Consider the following 11568-nt stretch of genomic DNA (forward strand, 5'->3'; position numbering starts at 1 on the left):
ATTTAAACCTTCGATCGGAAGAAAAAAATCTAAATACAAGCTCTTAAGTGATGGAATTTGGATATTGATCTCCCTTGCATTCGCAACAAAACATTGATAAAAGGTCAAATCTTCTAAGACATGACAATTGGAAATTAACCTATTAAGAGAATCACCGACAAGTCGCGAGTTTGTAATGGACAAAGTCTTGAGATTCCTTAAACAAACCTCGGATGGGACCTCAAAAATCTTAGAATCTTTTGCAACCAATTGTTGAAAAGTCAAAATTGGGAGGTGCAAGTGGCACCGAAAGAAAAAAAGTGATAGGCAAGTTGTTTAAAGTTGAATGGGATAATTGCAATTTTGGTCCCTAATTTTTTAGGCCATTTGCAAGTTAGTCCCTGAACCTCAACTATAAATAGGCCTAACCATTTCTCATTTCAACCATCCCAACCAATCTTTCTCTCTTAGTTTTCTCTCTTCTCCCATTTGAGAATTCTTAAGGAATTCTATTTGTTTGTAATATTTCAGAGATAGTAAAGTTATCATCTGGTGTTAGTGCCCGAGGACGTAGGTATAATTTACCGAACCTCGTTAAAACTCTTGTGTTCTTTTTGTCCTATTCTTCTTTCAATATTTGAGGGTATAATAGTAGTATTTAATTGTGCTATTAAATTACGTTAGAAGGAATATTCTGACTAAGGAAAGACTTGGTATTTAAGAGATCCTTGTGATCCACCTCTCTTCCCTGGGAATTGAACTTTGTGAAATTTTTTAGTACAATAATTTACACGCTTCTGACCCTATTGGAACAACACCAATGTCAGTGTCAGCAGTGAGTGGCAAGTGAATAAAAGAGGTGGTAAAGTATGACAAAAATTATCTAAGTACAAATCAATTTCCTTGACACCATGGCACACTGCAGCACATATCCAACCAGAAACATCAAAACCATGACCTTCGTCATTCCATGAATCAAATTCATCACCACGTAGCCTAAAGCAATCTAAACTTAGTTGATCGGGGAATTTCAGCAACCTATCAACAAAGTTCTTGAAGCTTTCAACGTTTCCGTCCGTCAAACGACACAGTAAATAAGTATCAAAGTCAACGGTAGAAATTGAAGCAAAGAGGTTTCTCCACTTGGTTGAAATAACGGAGGTTCGAACTGCTTCTTGAATGGGAAGGAATGACAAAATATAACAACGAATATGATCCGGAAGATTACTGATCCTGTCTTCGACACACATCGCCATAAGATAAGAAAACTACACCGGCGCGACCCCCTGCGATAGGAAGCTGCTAGAGATACAAAAATTTAGGGTTAAATGTCAAAATTGGTCGCATGGGTGAGGGAGGCTCTCTATTTATAATTTGAAGTATAGATCGAGTTACATCGGTGGATGAGATCAAAAGATATCGAAATTATGTTAATCTCTTATATTACAAAATCAAATTTTATCAAATTACATAGCTCCAATATATTATAAATTTAATAAAAATTTAAAAATAGTTGGGTAATTCATTTAAAATAATAAGAAATCAATTTCCAATTAATAATGGGTTCTTAAAATAATCTTTAATATAATATTTGGTATCTAAACTTCACATTTTCTTAATTTAATATCTTTTTTGTCCATATAGTATCCAAATTTGACTTTTTTCTTAAATTGGAACTTATATTTTTGGGATTTAATTTAATACTCGAACTTGACTCTTTTTCCTACTTTGGCAACTAATCTTTTTTTTTTTATCATGAGAGGTCAAAGTGTAATTTTATTATATACTAACTTAAAATCTTATCAATTCTAAAGGTCCAAAAGTAAAAATTTTCATTTTGGAAGATTAGGTGCCTACCTCACACCAACATTGCTCTTGAGTTTACTTATTCGAGTTATTTTGAGTTCTAATTAATTTAATTTTAGATTCAACCAGCTCAATGGGTTCGTAAATAATTTAATAATATTTACAGGGTTGGTGGATTTCCCATGGAAGTAATAATTTGGATATAGAAAGGAAGCTCATTAAAGAGATGTGTAGAAGCCAACCTAGACTCAATCATCTTTGATCTAAGCACTACAAATTTTGTAAGAGGTACAATTAAAATTTGTTAAAGTTTTAGTACTTGAATTTCATTTTTTTCCATTATTTTTCTTTTTAACGACCACTTAAAATATTTGCTTAATAATGGACTTTAAATAATCTATTACATAGATAATTTGAATATGATGTTTAAGCCATCAATTTATTGGTTCAACTTGTTCGATTAAATAAATTCTCAAAACTGAAGCAGAAGAGAGCTTTTTCAGTCCTTTCTATGCCGGTATGCAGTGAGATGTTGAAGTTGACATGGAAGAGAGCTTTCTTGTTCCGATCCATTCAATCCCAAGGGTTCGATGAGATGAGTTGAGGTGGTGACCGGGGATGTTGAAGTTGACTGCAACCTAGGAATTCGTCATCTCTCTGGTGCATCCTTCAGTCAAAATATGAGTGTTGCATGAAAGAAATTTCTTTCATTAGGATGTATTGTGAATATTATAGGCGCATATCGATGAGACTTTAACTTACATTCTTAATGTTCATAGACTTGTATTTGGTTGGCAGGGATCTAACCTCTTGCTGATGTAAATCCGGTCTCCTTTTAATGGTGGACAGTTTGCAATAGAAAGAGTTGAATATTGGAGAGATGATATGTGGCTCCCTTAGATGGCAGATGCTCCAGATTTCGACAAAAATCTATTGTCAAATCTTGAAGAGAGGTGAGGTTTCCCAACCACTCAGGTAAAGTTGTGACTCCATCAAATCCAGAAATAATTAAATACTTGAGTGCGGCTAGGTGTTGAAGATAATCTCATCCATTCAATGTCAAAATTTCAAGGGAAGAGTGGAGGTGGTGGGAATTCATCTAGCTCTTGTGAGAAAGGGCCCAATTTCAATGTCTTCAAACTGAAGACAAGTACAGGTTCGCAATCCACTTGTTAATCCGTCTAATTTATCCTATATATATACATATTTTGATAAAATTTTGATAAAATCACAAGTTGCTAGCAGATAAGAGAAGAAAAAAATGCAAAAGAGTTGATAAAATCTAAAAATACACAGCATAATTTCTAAAGCGAAGATTTGGAGCATTAATCACCACCACATGGTCTGTCGAAAGCGAAGGACTTTGGATATTAATCTCACTTGCATTCGCAACGGAACATTCAGTAAAAGCCAAATCTTGTAAGACATGACAATTGGAAATTAACCTATTAATGGAATCACCGAAAAGTACCAAGCTTGTAAGGTACAAAGCTTTCAAATTACCTAAACAAACGTCAGATGAGACCTCAATCTTAGAACCTTCTGCATTCAATTTCAGTGTCACCAGTGAGTGGCAAGTGAATTAAACAGCTGGTAAAGTATCCTCAACACCACGGTACAATGCAGCACATATCCAATCAGAGACACCAAAATCATGATCTCCATCATTCCATGAAGAAATCCCATCATCACGTAGCCTAAAGCAATCTAAACTTACTTGATCGGGGAATTTCAACAACCTATCAACAAAGTTCTTGAAGCTGTCAACGTTTCTGTCAGTCAAACACACGCAGCAAAGAACGATCAAATACAATGGTAGAAATTGAAGCAAAGAGGTATCTCCACTTGTTTGAAATAATAGAGGTTCGAACTGCTTCTTTAATGGGAAGGAATGACAAAATACTACAAAGAATATGATCTGGAAAACTACTGATCCTGTCTTCCACACACATCGCCATAAGATAAGAAAACTACAGACCTTAGTAGAGGGGCCTTGATTGTACTTCCACCAAAAAATTTCATTATGTATTGTGAAAATTATAGTAGCTTATTAGAGTACGATTTTCTTGACAGGGACCTTCAGCCTCTTGTCGATGTTATGTTACATTAGAGGGGCTTCTTGATACTATTTTATCTTATGGATAGAATTTATAGGCAACCAATTTGATTTTGTATATATAAATTTTGAGAAGTTTAAAAATGGTTTTGAAATATTCAAAATTTTGTTTTGAATTAGTGAATTATTTGAAATTCTTTATTTAACTTAAATTTAAAAATTATAAAATGGTTATTTAAAATGGTTAAACTATTTGAAATTTTTATTCAAGTCATTAGGATGATAAATTTTTTTAAATAAAACGAGCCCTTGAAAAAATTAAGAAAAAAAAGGTGTAGCAAAGACAAAAAGATCATACATCAATTATTTTAACAGATTAACGACAGATTAATGACGTCAATTAAAACTTTTAAATAATTCAATTAAGTGACCAATTTAATCACCTATGTAATTTACCCTATATATAATTATTTTTATATACATATTTTCTAAAAATTTTAATAAAATCACAAGTTGCTAGCAAATAAGAGAAGAAAGATTAATAAAATATAAATTTCTTCATCCACAAAAATGCAAAAAAAAAAAAATCCAAACCCCTATTAAATTGAAATCTTTCGACTTAAAATTGAATTTGTATTTCACATGGTAATTTAGTACTACAAAATCACAATTAGACATTTCTTTGAATTTTTTAGTAACTGCAATAATTGGTTGCGGGCTTTCTCTCTTTGTGTCGCAGTCAGACCCCTCACTCTTATTATGAGCTTTTCCAGAACTATTGCATTATCGAAGAAATAACTAATCATATATGCCTCTCAGAGTATGAAATTTGCATCTCAATCTCCTTGAGGTGAAATAACAGACAAGAAGGAACTTCTGTAAGTAAAGTCTTCCACCGAGTTCCTACAACATCCTAAACTCATGACAAAAGAAGAAAAGTTATTTGATTTGTACCATGAATTTAGGTGATCTCGCATGCTACCGATTTCTTTCAAGTTTATCGTAACTGTGGATATAACCAACACTAAAACAATCAATTGCAACAAATACACATGCTTAAACAAAGACTTACGTACATACCGAAAAACTGAATTTAAGTGTCTTTAGATTAGGAGCACAATATAGAAACTCCACAAGCCAAGTTTCTCTCCCATAAAAATTGAATTCAATAAGGTTGTCAAACATAGGAAATGGACTTGTTGGGGGAATCTGCGCACACGAAAATTTGGAGTTTTTATATAATGTTGAAAGAAAGAAAAACACATGAATACTAAGTTTACTAACCAGTCCATCAATGACTAAGGTTAGAGACCGAACATTGCAAATTCCTTGAATAAGACGAGTTGCATTTATTTCATCATCACTGAAAAGATGAGTTGCAGTAGTTTCATCATCTTCGGAATCACTTGTTTCATCACCTTCGAAATCAAACGCGTCGATGCGAATATCGGCATTTTCTAGGGAGTCCATGTTACTCAGAGTATAACCATTAACTATTTTGGAGTAATATCGAAAATAAACCAGATTTGGAGCATTAATCACCAGCACATAATTGAAACCTCCGACGTCTTCCGAAAAAAAAATCTAAAACCAGTTGCTTAAGCGAAGGACTTTGGATGGTAAGCTCACTTGTATTCGCAACAGAACAGTCAGTAAAAGCCAAATCTTCTAAGACATGACAATTGGAAATCAATCTATTGATGGAATCACCGAAAAGAACCCAGTGTTCAAGCCACAAAGTCTTCAGATTCCCTAAACAAACGTCAGGTGGGACCTCAAGCTTAGAACCTTTTCCTTCCAATGTCAGTTTCACCAGTGAATGGCAAGTGAATAAAACAGGTGGAGCATCCCCAAGATTATCTAATTGCAAATCAATTTCCTTAACACCACGGCACAGTGCGGCACATATCCAACCAGAAACATCAAAATCATGATCTTCATCATTCCATGAAGAAATCCCATCAGTTAGCCTAAAGCAATCTAAACTTACTTGATCGGGGAATTTCAATAACCTATCAACAAAGTTCTTGAAGCTGTCAACATTTCTGTCAGTCAAACCACTCAGTAAACAACGATCAAATTCAATGGTAGAAATTGAAGGAAAGAGGTATCTCCACTTGGTTGAAATAATAGAGGTTCGAACTGCTTCTTTAATAGGAAGGAAAGACAAAATATGACAAAGAATATGATCCGGGAAACTACTGATTCTGTCTTCGGAACACATCGCTATAAGATAAGAAAACTGCAGACCTGTCCGACGGCCGGCGATAGGAAACGGAGAGTTTTCGCTTTTGTTTTGTGGTTCGGCTTCACTAGCTTATGTCCGGCTTCGAACTCTGATGGCGGCCGTGGGTGGCGGAACTACAAAAATTTAGGGTTAAATGTCAAAAACGTGCGGACTCTCTATTTATAGTTAAATTTGTCAAAATCGACACTATAGATCAAATTACAATATCGGCTAGTGTAGAAGGAAGGAAGAGAAAGATCTTTGCTTTTGTAGAAGCAGCTAGATATACAAAAATTTAGCGCTAAATGTCAAAATCGGTGCGTACTCTCTATTTATAGTTAAATTTGTCAAAATCGACACTATAGATCAAATTACATATCAGCAAATGAGATCAAAACATATATATCATTAAAAATTAAATCTTATCAGATTACATGAAATTTGATTTGTTTATGTTAAGTTACTTGAATTTAAATGGTTGTTTTACTAAATTTAAATAAGGAAAAGTAAATTACGCTATATTTCGCTCAATTAATTTCAAAAGACTATAAAATTATAATTAATTTAAGTAAAATTTTTAAATAATTCAATAACTATTTTATGATTTGTACATTACACAAGAAGCTTTGAGAGAAAATGAATATTAAGCTATGGAGATTTGTACATTCTTATAAATAGAAAAAATTTTGAATAGTTCAATAACCATTATTCCTGTTACAGGCTACTAACTTTGGTTCAAGACAGGCCATTGAAGATGAAAGTTTAAGAACTCTAGAATTTAGTTTGTTAGAATACTACTCTCTGTAATGAACTGATGTTTGAAGATAATGGGACATCAACACCCTTGATTTGACTATGGAACTCACACCACCAATTCCTGATTTGATTATAGAACTCACACCACTAACGCTTGTGCTTCACATCACTGTATCATTGTGATGGTCAGTATTAAAAGATTTCTTGAATTTTAATTTACACTTTCATATCACTTAAAATTGTTTTATAAAAATTTAAACTGTAAAAAAATAAAAAAATTAACAGTTCAATAACTTAAATTATAATTTTAATTAATTTAATGATCTTCAATAAAATTTACCTTATTTATAAATATTTTCTATACATATTTTTGAAAATTATTGATAAAATCACATGTTGCTTGCATATTTGACAATTCAATCACAAAAACACCATATACAAAATATTGGCGGTGAGTATTTGATTGAGTTAAAAAATTTCGAGTCAGTTGAGTTGAAGAATCCTATTTTAACAATCCAATTCAATTTAAATTTTTTACGAATCTAATTAAAAAATTTCGAGTCAAATCAAATCGAGTTAACGAATATTATTATTTATACTCAATGTTGTGTTTATTCGATTGAGTTAAAAATTTTCAATTTAGTCGAATTGATTTAATACTATTTTTGTAATCGAACTCAATTTAGATTTTTTTGAATCAAGTCAAAAATTTTGAGTCAAATTAATGAATCCTATTATTTATACCTAATGTTTCGTTTACATAGACTGATTATTTAACTAGTAGACAAAATATAAGATTATTTAACTATATAAATAATATAATAATCTTATTTTTAACTTTATGACTAAACATTTATCAAAACGAAATAATTTTATATTTTTTATTCAAATTTTAAATAACTCAAATTGTATAATTCATATTCAAGTTAAACAGAAAAACTTAAATTTTTAGTTTAAATTGATCCAAATAACTTAATTAACTCAAATAACTCGAACTATTTAATTAAAATTTAAATTTTTTATCAAAATTTTTGAATCAAATCAGATTTTACTCGCCCTTAATCATTAAGTTGCTCACAGATAAAAAAAAGATGGATTGGATTATAAATTTTACAATCTTTACCCACAAAAATGCAAAAAAAAAAATCTGCACCTCTATAAAATTGACTCAAAGCCAAATTCGCATTTCACAAGAATCTGATGATTCAGTTGCCTTCAAAAACTGTTTAAAAAAAAAGTACAGAACTCCTAATAACAAAATTGAAATTGAGAAGTAAATAAGCTCAACCTAAACAATAAAAGAAATTAACCTCAAATAGTTCTCTATAGAACAGCAGTAGAACAGTAAAATTAAAAGCAGGTAAACAAGTTCAGTATTTTTCGTAATCAGCATCCTACGTTCAGTCCTCGTCTTCGGAATCCGCACCGGCAGCAGCATTAAGGGTGTGTAATCGATCAATCAACTTAGCTTTCCTTTCCTCGTACGTCAGCTTCTTCAAGTTGAACCTGCAATTAGAAAACACGAACCCGGTAAAACAAAGCATAGAGAAATTTCAAGCTGTACGAGTTTCGTAGCATCTGAACGAAACAGGTTGCAGATGAAAACCGACCTCTTGTGTTGCTTAGGAGGAGCCTTTTCAGACTTCTTTGCAGAGGGATCGGCACGGATTGCAGCGTGAACCTTCTTGTACAAGGACTCGATGTTATCTGCTTCGATTCCTCTCTTAATATACTCGCTGAAGTGAGACTGATACTTTTCTGGCTCGTCTTCCATCAAAATCTACACAAGAACATATATTATATTAACTAACAAAACTATATAAATGGGATGAACAATGATATACAGATAGCTTTTTTTTACCCTCATATATGAGGCTACGTGACCACCATAAATGTATTTGCGGTGAACTTCAGCATCAAGCTGCTTACTATCCTTGGAGAACCCGGCGAATCTCTTATCACTATGAGGAATATCCAAACCGGCATCCAAAGCTCCCTGACAAAAGCAAATTCTATTAACTCGATAGTTTAAAACTCGAGTAAATCAAAAGCCCTAACCGATTACATTAGATTGAATTCTTGACCAAAAATGAAAATCAAATGCTTAAAAGGCACGCATAAATGTTTCAGCTATGAATTGGTCTCTTACCTCGATCCAAGCTTACAAAGAAAAGGGAACTCAAAGGAAAAACAGTACAAACTAACAGCCATTGCATCACAAAAGTGGACAATTCACAACAAAAAAAGAAATGAAACGATCACTCTGAATCACATCTATAAGCCAACAGCTTTATATCTAAAACAGATACACTTGTGATTAAATTTTTATCATACCTTTAGTGCACCAAAAACATTGTTTCCAGTGGTTGTCCTGATCAGTCCTACATCAAGGAGAGCTCGGAAAGGCCTCCTTGTGTCAGTTGGCTCAACTGAGAAATCCTCTCCGGTAGCCTAGGAATATATAAACCTTCAATAAAGAAACTACACGAAATGGACCATAATATGGTAGCGAGATCGTATATGTAAAATACCTCCACATTGCCTTGATATTCATCGTCCATTTCCAGTAACTTAAGGACACGGCGTCCCAAAAGTAATCCAGTGCAATAAGCTGGCCAAATGTATATATGAGAAATAGAACTGATTTATCTATACACAATCCACGTCAAATTAATAGCTTACCAGCGGCATAGTTTGTAAGACCTACTTCAAGTCCATAACGAGGAAGCTCATGTGAGTAAGCCGAAGCAAGAACCATATCACCAGTAATATTGGCAGAAATTATTTGTGCGGTGATATCTTTGTTGCTCTAATCACAAAGGTTAAGGTTTGAAACATAAATCAAAATAAAGTTACAAACTAGAAAACTGAACCCAACAAAGACATGGTGATCCATGTCAGCAACGGTTGCATAATTAAATTACTTAACGAGCTATGCTTAGACAACATAAAACCATGGTATGAAAACAAAAGATTTATCAACTATAAGTTATAAGACACTGTAAAAAATAAGCAGATTTTCAGATACAAATCGAAACAACGAATCAGTTTAGAGAACCTAATGCAACTGTTTGAACTAGTAAGCTTTTGCCCAAAGTTTTCAAAATCGGACTGGTGCTCAAACTGGTCAGGCCACTGGTTTGCTGGTTTAACCAGTTCTATTAAATAAATCATTAAAAAATTCCAATTCAACCAGTCCGTACGAGTTCCCAGGTCAACCAATCTAATACATCTTCTCAGACCAGTACCCCAGCCAGTTCTCAATCCAACCGGTCCAACTAACCGGTCCAGTCAATACATATCAATTTCAAAGGCTACATACATTATGTACTCTCTATACATAATAAAATCAGTAAAACATATCATTAGAACAAGCAGATTTTCGGATACAAATCGAACAACGAATCGGTATTTAGGCGTGTTGTATTTGTTCTTGTCTTGATTGGTTAAGCGAATCCTAGCCCTGTAATCAGTCTTTCCCTCTACACACAATAAATTCAAAAAATAATTAACATTATAAGGGCATTCAAAGGACTAAAAAGTTCAACATTCCAAAATTCAATAGCATTTCTAAGAAAAAAATTGAACACAAAATAATCACAAAAAATATGAACTTAATACCTCTCCTTCTCTTGAATGGAACCTGAAAACGCTTAAAGTAAGCTTTGGTTTTTTGAGCCTTAACAAAGCCCTACAATCAACAAAGAGAAACATCCACTGTTGTTATCAAAGAAATAGAAACCAAAAAGGTTTGAACTTTTTGAATAAAATGACTGTAATGTAATAGCCAGAAGAAAAAGTCCATTAATAAGCAAATTATGAAGTGAATATTGGAAGATTGAAAAATTCCCAGATTGGAAAATGATCAAATACATAAAAAAAATTCCATGAGATTTCACTACATTCAAGCTGTTTTAAGATCGTTTAAAAAGAAGAAATTTGAACTCAGCTTAAAACCCTTCATAAAGAAGAATCATTTTTTCAGTTAAAAAGGGAAAGTGATGTTACCATTGTCGAAGGTTTTGATGATCTCAAAGTGGAGGAGGAAGAGACGGCTAACAGAGAGAGAGAGGGAGAAGAGAAGAGAAGCGTATATAAGGCGAAGTACAGAACTTTAAAACCCTAAAGATGAAGGCCCATGATGATGGGTAGAACATACCTGCTTTCGGGCCAGTGGCCCGGACTGGCCCATTTTATTCGATCCGCTTTGAGCTGGGCTTGAATAACGATTTTTTTGCAATTTTAGGGTCATAATTAAGTTTTTTTTTTTTTGAGCTATGCTCAACTAGGTTTAGGCTTAAAAATATTTTTATAATAGAGTTTCAACTCGACCCGATCATGAACAATTTTAACACAAAAAAAGTTATCATTAACAACTATGATTTATTTGATTCAAATTATTTCGAGCTTTACAATTTTTAAATTATTTTATGTTTAAATCAATTCAAATTTTGATCACTTTGCACTTCGATTCTTATAAAGTTTTATACTAATTTGGGTTTAAATTATTTAAATCATTTTATATTTCTAAATCTACTCAGATTTTTAAGTTTAAGTTATTCTGATTAAGTCATATTAATTTTAAATTATTTATATTTTTCCATTTTTATTATTTGTGTCGATTGTTCGAATATTTTAAATTCAATTTAATATTAAATTAAATCAAATTCAAGAAATTATTTAATTAAGTTATATTTATTTAGAAATAATTATAATTTATAAAATAAATAATAAATATTATTAA

General features: G+C 32.5%; 4 protein-coding genes across 4 annotated transcripts; all 4 read right to left on the bottom strand.

Moving 5' to 3' along the window:
- Positions 1-320: 320 nt before the first annotated feature.
- LOC108475115 (F-box protein At1g19070-like) lies at positions 321-1435 on the bottom strand. Its single transcript, XM_053026405.1, has one exon. The coding sequence runs from the start codon at positions 1233-1235 to the stop codon at positions 783-785; it is 453 nt and encodes a 150-aa protein (XP_052882365.1). The 5' UTR covers positions 1236-1435; the 3' UTR covers positions 321-782.
- A 3182-nt stretch (positions 1436-4617) lies between these two features.
- On the bottom strand, positions 4618-5356 carry LOC108475726 (uncharacterized). Its single transcript, XM_017777716.2, has 2 exons — positions 5126-5356; positions 4618-5050 (listed from the first exon to the last, which is right to left on the bottom strand). Exons 1-2 carry the CDS (start codon positions 5309-5311, stop codon positions 4910-4912), a joined length of 327 nt encoding a protein of 108 aa, XP_017633205.1. The 5' UTR covers positions 5312-5356; the 3' UTR covers positions 4618-4909.
- Positions 5357-5375: 19 nt separating this feature from the next.
- Positions 5376-6065, bottom strand: LOC108475725 (putative F-box/LRR-repeat protein At3g49150). Its single transcript, XM_017777713.2, has one exon. The coding sequence runs from the start codon at positions 6063-6065 to the stop codon at positions 5376-5378; it is 690 nt and encodes a 229-aa protein (XP_017633202.1).
- Positions 6066-7987: 1922 nt separating this feature from the next.
- Positions 7988-10942, bottom strand: LOC108474474 (60S ribosomal protein L5-like). The gene is made up of 9 exons (XM_017776411.2): positions 10833-10942; positions 10446-10515; positions 10215-10306; positions 9507-9633; positions 9356-9435; positions 9159-9275; positions 8686-8820; positions 8435-8604; positions 7988-8330 (listed from the first exon to the last, which is right to left on the bottom strand). The coding sequence occupies exons 1-9, from the start codon at positions 10833-10835 to the stop codon at positions 8225-8227; spliced, it is 900 nt and encodes a 299-aa protein (XP_017631900.1). The 5' UTR covers positions 10836-10942; the 3' UTR covers positions 7988-8224.
- Between the last annotated feature and the right edge of the window lie 626 nt (positions 10943-11568).

This window comes from Gossypium arboreum, chromosome 3 (genome assembly GCF_025698485.1).
Source record: "Gossypium arboreum isolate Shixiya-1 chromosome 3, ASM2569848v2, whole genome shotgun sequence".
NCBI classification, from domain to species: Eukaryota; Viridiplantae; Streptophyta; class Magnoliopsida; order Malvales; family Malvaceae; genus Gossypium; species Gossypium arboreum.

What these genes read in the sequence shown, in the direction of transcription:
- LOC108475115 (XM_053026405.1), bottom strand. Translation starts at nt 1,235, where the DNA reads ATGGCGATGTGTGTCGAAGACAGGATCAGTAATCTTCCGGATCATATT.
- LOC108475725 (XM_017777713.2), bottom strand. Translation starts at nt 6,065, where the DNA reads ATGTGTTCCGAAGACAGAATCAGTAGTTTCCCGGATCATATTCTTTGT.
- LOC108474474 (XM_017776411.2), bottom strand. An exon ending in TCTTACAAACTATGCCGCTG is followed by an intron (nt 9,436 to 9,506) that starts GTAAGCTATTAA and finishes ACATTTGGCCAG; the next exon opens with CTTATTGCACTGGATTACTT. An exon ending in ATGTTTTTGGTGCACTAAAG is followed by an intron (nt 8,821 to 9,158) that starts GTATGATAAAAA and finishes TGCTTTTGTCAG; the next exon opens with GGAGCTTTGGATGCCGGTTT.
- LOC108475726 (XM_017777716.2), bottom strand. Translation starts at nt 5,311, where the DNA reads ATGGACTCCCTAGAAAATGCCGATATTCGCATCGACGCGTTTGATTTC. An exon ending in CCTTAGTCATTGATGGACTG is followed by an intron (nt 5,051 to 5,125) that starts GTTAGTAAACTT and finishes TCGTGTGCGCAG; the next exon opens with ATTCCCCCAACAAGTCCATT.